Source organism: Barbatula barbatula (genome assembly GCF_947034865.1).
Source record: "Barbatula barbatula genome assembly, chromosome: 10".
NCBI classification, from domain to species: domain Eukaryota; kingdom Metazoa; phylum Chordata; class Actinopteri; order Cypriniformes; family Nemacheilidae; genus Barbatula; species Barbatula barbatula.
In genome coordinates this window covers 14,833,461-14,851,103 of record NC_136773.1, presented here as the reverse complement: position 1 = coordinate 14,851,103, position 17,643 = coordinate 14,833,461, and the positions used below count along the sequence as shown (strand labels likewise).

Genomic DNA, 17,643 nt, shown 5'->3' with positions numbered 1-17,643 from the left:
CTATACCCACAGTCTTATGTCTCAGACTTGACTTGAGGAATTACATAGTCCACAGCCGTTCAGACGTGTCATTGATGGTTCAATGATGCATTGTTTGAGAGGCGTTATTCGGTCAGACAAGCCTAAACTCTTTATAGTGTGAAACAGGGTCAAGGGTCAGACCTTTCCCATGGAGGGGGATGTGTTCCATCTGCTCACTGTTGTGGTCTTGCTAAATAACATACTTTCACTCTTGAATCTCTTTTTAACATTTATGTGCTTTGATATACTAGTAGGATAAATGGTAACAATTTCTGTTGAAAAGTCAGTGTTTGTTTTATTGGATTCCTGTTTTTCAATACCTTAATTATTACAACCAACCAGGACTTCATAGATTTGAAACAGGATCTCTGAAACAGCAACGTGAGCCTCTTTAACCAGATGCCCGATAAGGAAAAAGCTTGCTGTAGGTTTACTATGTTCTGGTTATCATCAAATCTCTGCATACATTTCAAATGTGCCTTCAAAATATTGAATTCCCTGTGTTTTCTGAAGTACTTAGTACTTGGTTCCAAGTTTGTGACCTTAGTCTTAACTACATTCATCGTTTAGCAATCTTGTTGCTCATTGCTCTGAAATGTGAGGTGTGCTATGTTTGGCCGGTTAACCATTTCCTACTTAATACTGCAAGCATGTGACAGAAATGTCAAGCCTCTTACCATATTTGGAACATCAGGTTCCAGGCAATTGTACTGACAGGTATGACCACCTTACATGCGTAAACATTTCGATTCTTAGTCAAATCATAAACATCGACAGATTCTTAGTCAAATCATACCACGAACTATGAAACACATAGTTTTTTGGGGTTGTGGTTACACAAGGCGTTTCAGGCAGGTCTGGGTGAGCATTCACTTTTAGATAAAATGCATCTTTTGTTTCCGACACTTACTTTTTTTCAGTTTGATGTGTCTAATATATGCATGGGCAATTTATAACAAACCAAAGAAACAGAAACAAACGTATTCGCGCCATTTGAGCCCTTTAACGCTCATACAGGACCGTGCTGCTTCATCACATTGGAATTTGAGACTGGGAAGGTGAGTCGGTTCAAATTTAAAAGATTAAATATTTTTGCTAACTATAACATCAATTCAAACCCATGTAACTGTATTTCTGACTTTTGTAAAATGTTAAAATATCCTGGATATTTGTTCCCCTCTCTGTAAATGCAGGCTTAAATCTGTTGAAGTATACATCAAAGTGTTTATTGATGTGAAACTAATTATTTTCTTCACACTACGTTTTTTTATTATTTTGCACAAATATTATGAAGATTGACATCCTAAACATTCATTTCAATATTTGACATAGTCTTAGTCAAAATAAAAGATATCAAAATTATATTTTTATGGAATATTCTTTAGATTATGTGAAATGATTTTATGTAAAAACCAGTCAATTAACTTTACAAGTGGATTTTCACGCCGGTCATATTAAGTCGATGGCAACATAAAGGGAACAGTCTTTATACGGCTTTATTGTGCAAATTATGCCACCCAAATGATAAACAATAAAATGCTGAACAAATATATACAGTATAAACATGCATGTGCAGAATCAGTGTCATCTCTCTTAACTAAAATCATCGCACATCTGTACTCCCTACAAATGTGTCATACATTCGCATGGTGTTATTTACAATAGATAATTGTTACAATAAATATAAATCCCTATCACAATAATAATGATAGCAAAGTATACTGAATAATTGAATGTCACTGTATTACAGCTGATGTAAGATTTCTGTGACCCATATGGATGTGCTACTGCAAAATGCTGATCAGCAAACAGAAATTCTCCTAAGCACTCTGTTATTAAAGGGCGTTTGAGGACAGTGAGAGACTTTTCAGTGTTCTGTGGTCCGCTCCAGCTCTGAATTCAGATCTTGAACAGATAGGAACCTGGCACCAGTCCAGTCTGTCCGTTCCTCTCCACCATCCACCAGCCATCTTCTCCCTTCTCCACCACCAGTACCACTTCCCCAGTAGAGACGGAGAACTCATCAGGGCCCTGCGGACACATAGCTTTGTACAGTCAACTATTGTTAAAAACAGGATATTTACATCTTAAATTTTGTGAGAAAGGACAATTATCATTTAGTCTGATCAAATATTGACTTTTAACATTAACTTAAGTTTTTAAAGTGGGCTTAATTTGTCCGTGTACTTTATACACTTTAAGTGAATGTAAATGTTATTAAAGCGTTCTTATCTCATTTTACCTCCATAAGATTGTCTTACCTGAGCATTGTAGTCATACAGAGCCTGGTATTTTTCACCTTGCGCAGCATTATCGTTTGGAGTTTGTTGTGGAAATCCAGGTATGGAGGCATACACCCCATCTGCGTGGTCTGGTGAAAATTTGAACAGCATTTTTATCTTTAAATTAAAAGTTTTAAAATACTAGTTAATTAAAAAGCAAGCTGAAGTGCCATCTGCTGGCAAATACTGTAACATCAACCATCTACCATGAAAGCAAGCAATAGCACAAGATATTAAAGGGATAGTTTGCCCAAAAAATGAAAATTCTGTTTGTCACTGTATAATTGTCGCAGACCTGTATACATTTATTTGTTCTGATGAACACAGAGAAAGATATTGTGGAAGAATGCTTGTAACCAAACATTTCTTGAACCCCAATGTCTACCATAGTCAATGGTAGTCAAAAGTGTCCCAGAACTGTTTGCTGTCATACATTCTTTAAAATATCTTCTTTTGTGTTCAACAGAAAATAATATAAGCAATTTTTCCTACTATGGTAGTCGATGGGGTCGAAGAAATGCTGGTTACTTCCAAATATCTTCCTATCAAATATAATTTCATTTGTGGGTGAACTATGCCTTTATAAATGGAGCATAATGTGATAGAAAATGTGACATGAAATAGGATACACACCAGAAGGTGGCGCTGATGCCGGAGTGTACTCAAGAGTATTATTCCTCGTACCAATAGCACAATTGCCTTGCAAGAGATTCGAAAACCTTTCAAAAACAAAAAGGACTTGTAAAACACTATACATTAACCCTTTCATGCACGCTCAGGGTATTAAAACAAGAATTAAAGTCTTTTTTAACACACATTTTAAAGACATTTTAAGATGTCCACTTTACAATATGTGACAGTGTGTAGCTTGATGCATGTGTCTTCTGTGGTATTGCCAAACTAGTGACTTCACACAGAACACAAACAGTTATAAATGAGGTAAATCTCTATAAAAAGTACTGAGCCTCCAACATTACTCCATTGTTTACATGTTTTGTCAGCATAGCAAATACACAATATAGTTTTGCACATAACCGGTGGAAGAAAACACACCTCTTCATCACACCTCCTCCAAAGCGAGGCATGCCATTGCTGTCTGCTGTGGGTTCTTTATCATAGTAGTTCTCGAATACAATGGGTGCTATGGGCACATTTTGGACACAGTTTGAATAAGCAAATAGACTACATCACTTTGTTCTGATCATATCATGAGAACAGTGATTAAACTACACCATGTCACGATGGTGGTTTGGCAAAGGCTCTGCTTGAATTGCTAAGCACGTGTACCATAGTATTCTACTGTAAAGATACAGTTTTGACAAATAAAGAAGTACCTGGAGGAGTGGTGCCCGTGCTTTTCATTTTAATGAAACAGTTGATATCCTCAGTGATGTCACATATTTCTAGAGTCGACCTTACGTCCTCATAACACTGCAGAAAATGGTTATATTAGACCATTGGTTAAACGCTTCAAGATTGTTCTTACTGCAACTATTTTGATGACAAATTCAATACATTTCATATTTGGAATTAAAGGTCCAGTGTATGAATTTTAGCAATCATCTAGTGGTGAGGTTGTGAGTAGCAACCAACAGCTCACTCGCCCTCCATTTCAAAGCACTACGGTGGCTGACACAGAACTAATATGTCTTTGCTAAAAGAGATAACATATTTACTGCTCTGTAGAGCAGTTTGTCCGTTTTTAAGGCTGCTGTAGAATCAACATGGCGAATTACATGTAATTCTAAGGTCATAAAAACATAACGCTTCATTCTGTAAGCTCTTTATGCACATATGAAGACATAGTTATGCATATTATATTGCATTTCTGTCAAAAGATCCTCAAAAAGAAAAACTCAATATAGCCATGACAAATAATGCTGTACTCCAGAGCTTCCTTATGAAAGTATTGTAATAATAAAACACACTGACCTCGTCATCTTTTACGCATTGCAAGGAGAAATGGTTACAATGGACCCAAATAGCATTCCTCAGAATGTTTATGCGATCATCTTCCTGCTGCTGGAAGACCTGGAGAAATTCACAGAACACAAAAAATTAAAATATCATGATAAAAATATGACCATTTTGCAAGATGTTTACAATGTTGGTCCACCACTTCCGTTTTCAGTAGGCAAACGTTATAACAAAATAACCAACAGAACTTCCTCAAAATGTTAAACAAACATCTTAAAGACTAATACATGTGAAATAAAACATATTTTTAGAATTTAAACATTCTAACAGTTAATTTATGTTATGTTACATAAAACAATGTTTAAGCATTTAAATGAGCGTAATTGCATGCACAGAAATGTAGGTTTGGCCACACTGTTGTACCCACAGTTCATTGTTAAATAGAACGTTGCGTGCAATGATCATTGGAGGTTATGAGTCTACCTGTTCAGTATAAGCCAAAGTGTCTTTCACAGTTAATTTTTTGTAGTTGTGGCTTGTGGTGCATTGTAGGTAAAATAAAAGTCAAAAAGGGAAGTTGATTTGAATATGAACTCAGCGAAAGAACTCGTACAGGAAAACAGATATAGAGAGGTGAGTGTGTATGTGAGTGTGTGAGTGTGCGTTTACCTCACATGTGCACACATGTGACATCTCCCATTCCTGACGGATCTTATCCAACTGCTCAATGTTTGACATGTACTGTTTCTCTGTGAAGCAGTAACAAAAACACATTTTTTGCATTGGAAATGTTTAGTGTAATATGAATTGTGCATATTTTCGGGGGTTTTTAGGTATGGACTAATATACACCTACTGTTGTTGACAAGTTGCATATAAAAACAAAGTTTCAAAACAAGTTGTGTTCGGCAGGCAAGTATACAAATTGGTGATATATACAGTAGATGACTTGCGAGATTTCCATATGGATCAAATTGTGGGAGTTTATGTACCAGGACCATCTGTAATCTTCACAGCGCCATTGGTTGATGATTTTATTTGAAGAGCAACAGTCTACACATTTATGAAACTAGTAACTCTAAAGCAACCGGAAGATGTTATATTATACAATGCTATATAGTGTCATTTGTGGCAATTCATTCACTGTAAGTCTTGTGGATTCAGCAGCGTGTGTGTTTCTCACCTGCATCTGTGGCTGCGTCTCTACACTGTTTTGCTTTGCTTTGTATCTGTGGGCAAAGGAAACAACACAGGTCAAAATTCAAACTAATAAATTGTAGCAGCAAAAAAATATCAGCACTGTTAGCAAATTATTGCATAATCACAGAGAACTAATTCATTCTTTATTTTATATTGTTCATAATAATCCCAATGTACCCTTTCAGATTGTTTGGGGGTTACGGTGGGTGTACTGTTGATCTTTTCTGCAGTCATTTCAGCTTCATCAGCCTCTTTGCATCTCTGTACATATGTCCGCTTCGACTGGGAGGAGCAAAAAAGGTATAAGGAAACAAGGTGAGACTCTGTTTTACCTAGACTTTATTATTGTCTGTTTATTATAACCTGCAAACTATTAGGCGAATAGAATTACTATTTAATAACTAAACTCAATTATCTGATCATATAAACAGCACAGAAATGATTACATTGCATTACTTTGGTAAAACTGAAACTTTCACGTAATGAAATCATACACAGATACTATCAATATGTTCAGACTCATATACAGTATTAGTAATGGTATGGCTTATTTATGGCTATTTTAATATAAAGCATTCTCTTATTTTAGACTATTGCTAATGGTAATATTTTATTAGCCATGCCTTCTGAAGCAGCTTCTTTGTGGTCTCTAGAGACTTTATATCTATGAAAGAGGAATGGAAAACTTGCTGCAGATGTCAATTCCGGGTGCTCTTGCATCTGAGACTCTATACTATAACACCTTAAGACTGAGTTTCATATTCAGATGATTACATCAGCGGAAAAGTAACACTAACCGACTTTCCATTTAAGATGATGAACTTTACAACTCTGGTTGCTAAAACATGCCTTAAAGACATTAGTATAGAAAAGTATGGTAACTGCACGTGTTTGCACATCACATCAAATGGCAAGAGGGGCATCATACAGATTATTCAATTCTATTTACTTTTGTTTTACTATTTTGGTGCCACAGTATATATATATATATATATATATATATATATATATATATCAGATTAGAAATACATCTAACATGTGAGATTTCACATTCACCCTATACTAAGAAACACTTACAATTAGAAAATAAGATTTCATGTAAAACATATCCAGTGGATAGAACTGGATGTAATTTCTCACAGTGCATGGTATTTTTTCACATTGAAATCTCCTTTGTAATAACACTAAGTACACAAATATTACTTTGCTTCATAACCAAATAACCAATCACCAGTTAAAACATCCACCCATTAAATCAACATGATTTCTGTTCCTGAACATTAACAAATTGTTAATAAATTGCAGAGGCAGCCTGAACTTCCTGGTACTTTTTAGGTTTTTGTAATGTTTGTGGTAATTTTCCTCTAGAACCTCCTCTTTTATCGAGCCACCAAAAAACATTGTGTACGGCACAACATGACAACCGCAATAAACAAATGAAATGTGATCGAACCTTTTCTCTCTATAACACACATTAAATACACACTTCATATATTTTGTTCTTCATACAATATGCTTATTTAGAGTACAGCTTACATGGGTTTCTGAAGGTTTCCAGGAAATACACACTAAAAAAATAGCTTTTGATAAATGTGCCACGTGAAACAGGGTCATTCTGTATACCTGAGGTTATCTGCCTCTTTAACCAAACCATCAAATCAACCGTTTTTTTAGTCTTTAAAGTTCAGTTCTTTAACCATGTGTGAAACCACCACAAGTTCGACATTGCCCATTGAATATTTAAATTCGCCCACTTTAATTACTATTGAAATTCTGTCTTCATTTACTCACCCTCAGTTTGTTCCAAATCTATATAAATGTCTTTGTTCTGTTAAACACAAAAGAAGATATTTGGAAGAATGTAGGAAAGCAAAAAGTTCTGTGGCACTTTTGACTATCATTGTCATTTTTCCTACTATGGTTGTCAATGGGGTCTAAGCATGGGCGTAAATCTCATTTAACAGTAGGGGAGGACAACAAACATAAACATAACAAAGAGCAATTTTTGAAGCGGACACAAATAATCCAGTCAAAAAATCGTAGAGTTTCAGTCAACTGAATGTTTAGCTCAGAGCTCAATTCTGGGGGTCCCCACCATAAGACTTTTTTTTGGTGTGGGTTAGTCTCACAATATACAATTTATACAAAATACACAATATATTTAATCATAATATGCATAACTATATCCTATTTATTAAAAAAAGGCTTACATAAACGAACAGGCTTATTTTGGATCAAATCAATACCGGCTTGCTGAACAGAAATGACTTTTGAACAGTGGTGTACGTCCAACAGAATAATTCTAGCATTAATAACCTATGCAGTACTTACTATTTTCCCTAAAACAACTGGACGATTGACACTTTGTGATAATAATGTTTTTTCCAAAAGACGTTAAATCCAAGAAACCTGCTTTTTAGATATAAAAAATATGAATTGTGACAAGACCGTGTTGTGGTGATTTTTTCAACGATTTCAGGGCAGTTTACATAGTTACGTCAAGTTGGGGGCGGCAAGGGACTGATTTGAGTGAGTCTGTCGGTCAGCAGACCATTCAACCATTTCAGTCCTACTAAGAACTAACTATGGCTATCAAGCGCTGTTGAGCTCCGGGCGACCCGAGTTCGAGTCCCGGCTCAAGGTCCTTTCCCGATCCCACCCCCTCTCTCCACTTCTCTTCCTGTCCTCTCTACATAACAACTGTTTAAAATAAAGGCAAAAACACCCCAAAATAAATCTTTAAAAAAAATACTATGGCTATCAACATGTCACTCATAGGTATTTCAAGAGTGAATCCAGCATTTATATGCCAATGTAATTCCCGAAAATTGCCAGCGTGTAGGCTATGTAGCTGTTGGTCTTGGCAGCATGAAAAACAAGTTATCACATTCTGAATGGATCATATATAGCACAGAAACCGCACAACAAGCACCCCCATTTATAATTACTAAAAAGCCGTCACTCATCTTCTCTGAGATTATCAGCCTTGATAATCATTTACGAAAGGAATACAAAAGCCCTGACATGGAGTTGATAAATATAGTGGAAAGATTCTCCAAATTTTAGCTGAAGTTAGCTCCACCGGAGCGACACCTATCAAGCAGTCTTGTCAACAATGTCCTGCGCTTATCGGTCTTTAGACGTGGGGTGGGCGGGGCGAGACATGACCACTTGCCTATACACAAACTTTATAGAAGTTATTTTAAATAATGAATTCACGAAATGTACTCAAATTCATTGCACGAATTTACTCAAATAAAAAAACTGAGGGACCCCCTAAGTCTACTTTTTACTTCTTATGGGGATCCTGGATCCCCCGATCCCTCCTTCAATTCGAGCACCGCCGCCGAGTACACACTGCACAAAATAGATGCTGAGAAAACAACCTTTTCCCACTGAAAGCTGTGCACATTTTGTGGACAAAAGGGGTCTGAAATTCGCTAAATAGTGCCATAGTCACTTAACTGTCGCCGGATGTGTGCGACACGGAAACTGAATGGCAAGGATCGGTGGCTAACTGTGGCCGTTAATGTTAATATTATGTCGGGTTGCCACAAAAAAAACAAAGCACGGGAAACCGCTTCGGTGTGTTAGTTACAGTGTGTGAGGCCCTTCCTGCAAAGGCTATCAAACCACTTCAGCTGGTTCAAAACGCAGCAGCACGCCTCGTCTTCCAACAGCCCAAAAGGGCTCATGTGACCCCCCTTTTCATCTCTCTCCACTGGCTACCGGTTGAAGCCCGTAACAGGATCAAGTCACTGATGTTTGCATACAGGACTATCACTGGATCTGCGCCGCGCATACTTTCACACCCTACTACACTCCATCAAGAACCCTGCGTTCAGCAAACGAGCAGTGCCTTGAAATGCATTCTCATGAGGGCATTAAATCCCTTTCCCGCTCATTCTCCTTCACAACTCCTTCCTGGTGGAACATTCTTCCTGATGCGGTCCGGTCAACCACATCCACTCACAACCTTCAAAGAACTACTTAAAACACACCTCTTCGGCGAATACTTGACAGACAAATAAAAAAAATAAACGTACACTAACCCTTTTCTCTCAACAGGTAGTGGTCTAGCTTTTGTTGAAACTAGTTACTTTGTATTAGCACTTATTTTACTATTGCTCTTTGTATGACATATCGCTTATTGCTCCCCGAACTATTTGTAAGTCGCTTTGGATAAAAGTTTCTGCTAAAAGACTAAATGTAATGTAAATGTAACTAGCTAAGTAACGTTTTAATCGCTAACATAGCAGATTCATGGAAAAATACATCGTAATCATAATTTTTAATTAATCAGCATCAACTATATTAAATATAATCACTTCATTTAAAGTGAATAAAATAAACTTATTACTGGACTTCAACAACCATCTGAGCCGCAACGCTCGCCTTAGTTAAGTGTTGTGTAGCAAAGTTGAGATGAGTGGGAAAGCAGGCAGTGGGCCAAACCACTGTGAGGCAGGGGAGGGGGAACTCAACTTTTTAAATTTAAAACGCATTCTTTGCGTTTGTATTTTTCTAATTACACAATTAGTTTAGGTATACATACATATATTAAGAACATTAGACAGCGCAATGTTCTTATGATGGGGGGGGGCAACACACTGGATTTTGTGCACGCTTATTTTTGGTTTTAAATTGTTATATTAATGTGCCTTACAAAAACGGAAATCTAGCATGCGTTCGTTTTCAGGAAATTGCAAATATATGAGGAAGAGAAAAAAACGAAGTTTGAAAAAAGAAACGTGTGATTGTGGCAGTGTTCACAAATGTGCGCTCAAGAAAGACAGAAATACGCTTTTGCAAGAGAAGTGATATTTCCTAAGGCCTGGCGGTTACACCATTCAGAGGACCCAGCCCCCACGCCCTGCAGGTTAACAAACTTACTGATCATTTAAATCATTCTCATTTCATTCTTCCTCTTCCTGCTATTTTACTTTCATTCTCTTTTAGGCAAACACACGTTACATTCAGCAGTCAATAAAACTTGAGTCACAGTGCAATACTCACATCCATGGTTTTCTTATATAACGACACCTTCATCTTCTGAACTTTTTCCATGACACCCTCAAACTGTAAAGAGATATTATAAAAAGGACCATTTCAAAGGAAACCGTATAATAGAGAGCTATAAAAAAAGGAGGAACGTGGTATGAGCATTTATTTGTGTCAGCATTTACTGACCACAAACTTGCAGGTATTATTCACAAGCTATGTTTTTGTGAAAAAAGAGTGTTGTGGCCTGTGTTTGTGGGTAACAAATACTGACAAACCAAAGATAAAGAGATGGCACGTGAAGCAACACCTTCTTTCTCTGTTCCTTCTGACGTTCTCGGAAATGTTCCATACGTTTCACCTCCTCTCGTAACATTCCAGACAGCTGAACGTGCAAATTCCCAATGTTCTCCATTTCTAAGTAAGAAAATACAGCATATTCAACAGGTCTTTAAAAACGAGGAATTAAAATGTAGCTAAAGCTGATGCAGTTTAAAGGGATAGTTCACCCAAATAATAAATAATAAAAACGATTCAGTCATAATTGTTCACCCTCGTGACATTCAAAATGTGCACGACTTTCTTCTGTGCAAAACAAAATAATATATTTTCGGATAAATGTTTCAGTGGTCTTGTGTCCATACAATATCAGTCAATGGGGCCCAATTTTGTTTGGTCACCAACATTAAGTAAATAATTGACTGGGAGTAAATAATGAAAGAATTTCCATGTTTGGGTGAACTGTCCCTTTAAGGAAATCTGTGAATATGTAAGGGGTGTCACTTACGAGCTTTTAGTTGGTCAAATGATGCCTTCAAAGTACTATACAACCATCAAGATAAAAAATGATATCAATACATTTCAATTTATACTTAATTAAACTCAATTGTATAAAATATTAAAGACTATAGCATAAAAGACACTAAATGAAAAGCCAATAAATAATTGTTTTTGGAAATATCTGCTTACCTAATTTCACTTTGACCTCCTGTCTTGCGTGCAATGGCAATTAGTTCTTTGCCATACCGTTCCTCTGCCATAGCTCTATAAGAAATGGAACTGGTTTTCTGGACCACAATAAGCATTTAACACCCTTACGTAACCTTTAACATGGATTTATTATAGCAAACCAAAGTAGTCATGCTGTTTTATTTATTTGGGAAAATGTATGAACATTTTACTGCAAAATCCATAGATCAACTATATGGCCGATTTATGGTTACAATGTTTCTTTTATTTTCGGTAAAACTCAGTCAGGTTTTTGTAGAAAAGAACATAAATACACTCTTTTCTATTGTTACCTCATTTTTAAGAGGTCCTCCATGTCTTTGCAAGCACGTCGTCCATCACATAGTCTCTGGATAAGATTATCATATCCAATGTTACTGGTAAAATCTAGGCTCTGAAAACAAAAGGATATTAAATTTTTCTGTGCTAATAAACGTCATTGTTGATTTTTCAGAATACACTGCTTCTTTGGCTTTGCAATGTAGAACAAAATGTGCCACTGATTCTCTGGAAACGTATTGTGGTTTATTCTAGTTGGGCTTCTATTTTTATCCCCAGGAAATGAGTATGTAGCAAATGTACATTTACATTCGCGCTTTCAATCCGAGACCCTGGAAAATGCTTAATATTAAGCATTAAATTATTTAAAAATCGTTTTGGGGCATGTTTGGAGTTGACAAAAATGTGTGGTAGCAGACTGCCTCTAAAAATGTTAATTATATATATTGCTCCCTATTGTATTTGAAAATTTGCATCATAAACAAAAAACATTTTTCAACGATTCCCTGGTAAACACACACGCTTATGCTAAATGTATAAATGGAATGCATTGCAGGTCCCTTTGGATAAGTGTCTGACAAAAGCTTTAATGTAACCCTTTGTAAAAATATTGATAGTCTTAAAAATATTATCCATTATGTTATATACAGTATATACTGCGTATATATTTCTAATCATATAAATGTTTAATAACAATATCACAATGCTGAATGAACTCAAAAATGGGACATGAAAAAATTACACTTTTAAAACAGTATTAAATATCCACGTGTTCATATCTTACAACTAAAAATGTGTCCATTTGAATCACCTATTGTTAGTACAAATCTAAACCTATACACAAAAAAGAGAAAACACTCAGTGACAAAATTACACAAAACTGTAATATTAATGCATTTAAATTGCAGTGCACAAAACAAATCACATTCTCAAAACCCTTCAATCGGTTTACTTACCCAAAATGCATCTTTAAAGAGTAAAGGTGTCATTCTGAATGCTATTCACAACGGTAGATTGGTGACAGGCCCACAGAAGGAACAACAAAGAAATGTAAATGAAAGAAAGTAAGGCAATGCCATACGCAAGAAACCAGAAGTTGCACACGGTTGTGGTGCTCAGGTTTGACTCAGATAAGGAAGCTATTATGTCAGTCACCACAGACTGCACTGCCTCACAGATAATACGCTCGCATTTGGCTGCCATTTGAATACGAGATACATGTGACTCTCGGGCTTTCGGAAAATATATTTTGTTTCCACGCCATTTTTAGCATGCAAGGTAGCCTACTATACATTCAAGCAGCCCCAAAACTCAGTTCAGTCTTTCACACCTAACAAGAAGTAGGTTGTCAGTAGGTGACAAAAGATGGGTATTCTGTAGTCCTTAAGAGATGGACATGGTTGGCAATTATCCTCAGCTAGTGTGTGGAAATCAATAGGCCTATATCCCATCCTAAATATAAACATTTTTCTCCATTTTGATGCTCGGTTTGAACTTCAGCAAGTGGTGTTCACCATGTCTAGATGCCTTAATGGATTGAGTTGCGGCCAGGTGACTGGCTGATTAGCATTTATTCATTTATTATAGACATTAAAACAAACTACATTTCACATTTTTGACAGTAATAAACGTATCCCTTGTCCGATCACCATCACATTTGGCATGCTTGTTTATTGTAATAAGATGTATAATTGCACTTAATGGCAAGTCAATTGGAATATTTGTTACAGAGTAGCGAGCTTTCAGGTACACTTTTCTCGTTAATATAATAAAGGACCCTTTACGGTCACGCAAATGAAAAAATGTTTTTGATAATTATTGATCTAGGGAGTCCAGAGATTTGTAAAGTGATGGTAATGTTGAAATTGCTTGGACTAGTTCGCAAAAGTAGTTTTTTTATTAATGTTTGGTATAAATGTCACGTGATACACAATCGTTTGGGCAAACAAAAGACATGAGAAATTTGTGATTTTAGCGCCACCTAGTGTTCAGATTTTGTACGTAACCTCCCCATATAGAACAAGCCCAGCGAGTGTCGTTTCGATAGGCCTTTGTTAACCCAGTCTAATGAGTACTCAAACTCCATTGGCTGATCACCTCCATGTTTTTTGAGATACGCCAAAGTCCTTAGACATTCATGGTGCATGACACGAAGACACACTAAACAAAATAAGTCGATCGAGCAAACGGTTGCGTTGTTATAGCCCTTTACGGGTTCATAGAGCTTTTATATTGCAGTTTTTTAAAGTGACCCTGGGTTGAGGGTCTACACAGATGGTCCTAGCCCCATGAAGATAGCTCAAAAGGTTCACGAGTTATGGCCATTTAAATATGCTACTTAGTTTTTGCGCCACCTAGTGACTGAAATTTACATTCGCACTCCACAGAATTAATCGTCATTGGTTTGGTTCCAATCGGGGGAAAACCTAGGTTATTGAAATAAAAGTATTGGTTTTCTTCGTCTTGAGCCAGTGATACCAAACATTTGGGTGTTTGATAAAGGGTTTAGGAGTTATAAGGTCTTTTGATCGCTGTAGCACCCCCTATGGACCGATTTGGCTGGCTCCGTGTATCTGAGTGAGCAAGACTACTACCATCTAACCGAATCTCAGCTCTGTCAGCCTTACGGTTTAAAGAATAAGAATAAAACATACACTTTGTCCTCGAACACTAATAAAAATCTGAGCAAAACAAAGGTTTCTAGCGCTTCGCTGCTCGTACCCCCCCAAAAAACGGACATTTATTGACATGTCTACACACTTTCAATGCACCGCCACAGAAAATGTTATCTTATTAAAACGATGTATAAAAACTCAAGTATGGTTTTCACATCAAAACGATTTATTCTTCCAATTTATAAATTATTACAGTTCATCATGTGGCACGTGGAGCTGTCGGCCATAATCTGTGACTTCACTGTGCATGAATGTGTCTTGGTTTTTAAGAATCTCGGTCACTGAGAGCCTTTCATCACCATCTTGGTCCATTTCCGTGATAAGATGAATAGCCTGCATAACATTTAAGAAAACATAAATATTATTATCATATATTTATTTTTTATTTAAAGGTTTATCAAAGGTTTCTTTAAACAAATTAGCATTGTGAAGCAGCATTCTTTGACTCACCTCTTCTCGTGCAGGACCATAGCTGTTTGGAATAACCCAGCTAAGCTGTTCATCCCGGTTTAGTTTGCCATCTTTATCCTGGTCGTACAGATCTGTAAAGCGCACGGTTTCCTCAACCTCCCACTCTGAAGGATTGTCCTGCTCTTAAACGCACACAGATAAACTTGACACTTTTTCCTGAATGCAGTACATTGTGTCTTCAACCTTTATTTAAATTGATTTACAATGGATTACAAGGTATACAGTTTCGTATTTATTTTATGAAGTAATATTTATTTTCAAATGGAGAAAAGAACTGCATGGTCAATTATATATGTGACGACAATATACAGTCATACCATTTTCTCGGAGATCTCCAATGAATTCACTTAAGCTGATATATCCATCTTTATCCAAGTCATATTCACTAAGCACATCTTCAATGGCAAAATCCTGTGAGGAAAATGCAATAATCATGTATGAATGATCACCGACGAGTAACCAATAATCACATTTAGGATTTTTGCTTCATACTTACAGCCATGTGGTCCACCTCAGATGGATGAGTAAATGCTAGAAACTCTGTTAAATTCAAACCACCCGAGCTATCCATATCAGCATAGTCATAACGTCTTTGTTCCTTTGCATGGAGCTGTGGGTGGACAAAAGAACATTTCCTATGACTCATGACCCAACTTGTCATTCCACAATACAAACCATTACTGAATATTATGCCTGTTTGGACATGGAAAACATACAAATCTCAGGGATTCTTCCTCTGCGTCATCAAGAACAGCATCTTCATCCACCTCCACAGTATGACCATGCATAACTATGTTGTATTCATCCCAAGACACCAGACCATCGCTATTGGAGTCAAACTCGGGGAAACGTTCCTCAGCATCATCCAGCGCGTACCTTCTGTAAACTCTCTGTATCCATAATGTGATTTCCTCTAGAGAATTATTGGAGATGCTTTGTTATTCTAATAAATGCAAATGTTCACACATCTGCACCAAATTAGAACTGACCTGGTGAAAGATATTTATCAGAATCTGTATCAATCTTTTCCACTATCTCCAACAGTCTCTTACGCTGGTCAGTTGGAATGAGTTTCTGTATTTCGTTGTTGTCCTGAAAAAAATCAATGGGTTGATGGTTGAAATTGGGTCACTTTAAAGATAAATAATTGTGATGCAAAATTAAGGTGAAGATACCTCTGAGCCAAGGAAGGCCTTTGCATTATGCTCATGATTGTGTTTGACTAAATGGTCTTCTTGGATAATTTGGTTTCCAGTAGCTCCTGATGCACAACACACCAGAAGCAATAACACAAAAGAGTCTTTCATTGCCAACGCTGAAAAATACAAATAAACACAATTCAGGCCCGCTGACAAGAAGATCTTTGGTGCCCTCTTGTGATGGGCTACATCCCCATGTCACGTTATCTTCACAAGTACAAAAAAGGAAAAACACATTAAAATGTAAATGCTCGCACACAATAGCCAGAATATTACATGTGTTTCGTAGTCTGTCGTTTATCTGATACTGTAGGAAATATACTGCAACACATCGCTAACTCTGAATCCTATATTTTAAGTAAAGTTCGAGAAATGTGAATTTATGCCAAAGTGTATGAAAACAAGAGAAAAGGAAAATATATATGTGTGCAAACAAGAGAAAAGGAAAATATATATGTGTGCAAACAAGAGAAAAGTAATCACATGTGTGCAAACAAAACACTTACTTTTGAAAGGCGGATTATTCAAATTTTCGACTGAGTTTGTTGCCATGGTGTGCCCGGTTGACAGAACATCATTTCTGCTGCTCTCTTTAACCGTTTCTAGCGTGTTCAACACTCTACCGCCACCTGTTGGGCTGGAGGAGAGGCTAATTATTTAATAAACTATCGGAAATAAAAAAATGATCAAAACGTGCTTACGTATTAGTACACTGTGGGAACGATAAACGTATTTTGTCCTGAGCGAAGCTCGGTTGAGGTACATTATTTAATATTAACAGTCGCTCTGTTATCTGGGGTCTCATTTCTAAACGTTACGTATGCACAAATCGGGGCAGGTAAAGTGCGTACGCCACTTTCCACGCGAAGGTTGTGATCTAAGCAAACTTGACGGGAGAATGTGCGCACTTAGGAAACTGACCCAGGCGTAGGCACATTTTGGAGACAACGGACGACACAAATAGTTAGTGAACTCGAGTTTGATTGTAATTGAAAATGATTAAGCATTATGCAACAAACGCATTCAATTTGACCTCATGTCCGTTAAAGATCCACAAGTTATTTTTGCATTTGTATTGAGTGACAATTGTTTTTTGCTCCTTCTTGTAAAAATTAAAATCAAATTTTAAATAAAAATTAAATCTAAATATTTAATCAGTGCTGTCTCACCATCACACTATAAGCGCATAAGTCGATCCGACTGCATGGAATACAGCACAGCATCAAATACGATAACTGTAGAACACAGTGTAAATAAATAACTAAACATAATTTATTTAAATCCTGAGCTTAATCAACAAATGTCAAAGTCTGGAAATACAGCCATTAAACTCTCGCACACTCGTTTTTTTATGTCCGGAAGTATGGTAAACGCTTGTCCAGTCGATAATCCTATATTGCATACTTTCATACTATATATTATTCATAAAGCAGTAGGCGAATGTCCGAAACCTCGTACTGCGTCCGAAATCGTATACTGTGACAGTACGTACTGAATTTGAACAAGTATCCTACTATCGGCCGTTAAAACAGTACGTTCGATGTAGTATGAGTGGGAGTAGTATGAATACATTTAGGACATGCTGCGTCAG

General features: G+C 36.7%; 2 protein-coding genes across 2 annotated transcripts; both read right to left on the bottom strand.

The window, feature by feature from the left end:
- Window positions 1–1,499: 1,499 nt before the first annotated feature.
- On the bottom strand, window positions 1,500–12,835 carry pstpip1a (proline-serine-threonine phosphatase interacting protein 1a). Its single transcript, XM_079465572.1, has 15 exons — window positions 12,664–12,835; window positions 11,722–11,822; window positions 11,390–11,464; window positions 11,208–11,242; window positions 10,731–10,837; window positions 10,436–10,498; window positions 5,597–5,701; window positions 5,403–5,448; window positions 4,890–4,969; window positions 4,236–4,334; window positions 3,638–3,734; window positions 3,357–3,444; window positions 2,937–3,022; window positions 2,283–2,392; window positions 1,500–2,052 (listed from the first exon to the last, which is right to left on the bottom strand). The coding sequence occupies exons 1-15, from the start codon at window positions 12,694–12,696 to the stop codon at window positions 1,921–1,923; spliced, it is 1,257 nt and encodes a 418-aa protein (XP_079321698.1). The 5' UTR covers window positions 12,697–12,835; the 3' UTR covers window positions 1,500–1,920.
- A 1,479-nt stretch (window positions 12,836–14,314) lies between these two features.
- On the bottom strand, window positions 14,315–16,683 carry rcn2 (reticulocalbin 2). The gene is made up of 8 exons (XM_079465463.1): window positions 16,559–16,683; window positions 16,029–16,168; window positions 15,843–15,945; window positions 15,570–15,766; window positions 15,350–15,463; window positions 15,171–15,264; window positions 14,833–14,975; window positions 14,315–14,715 (listed from the first exon to the last, which is right to left on the bottom strand). The coding sequence occupies exons 1-8, from the start codon at window positions 16,602–16,604 to the stop codon at window positions 14,572–14,574; spliced, it is 981 nt and encodes a 326-aa protein (XP_079321589.1). The 5' UTR covers window positions 16,605–16,683; the 3' UTR covers window positions 14,315–14,571.
- Window positions 16,684–17,643: the final 960 nt, after the last annotated feature.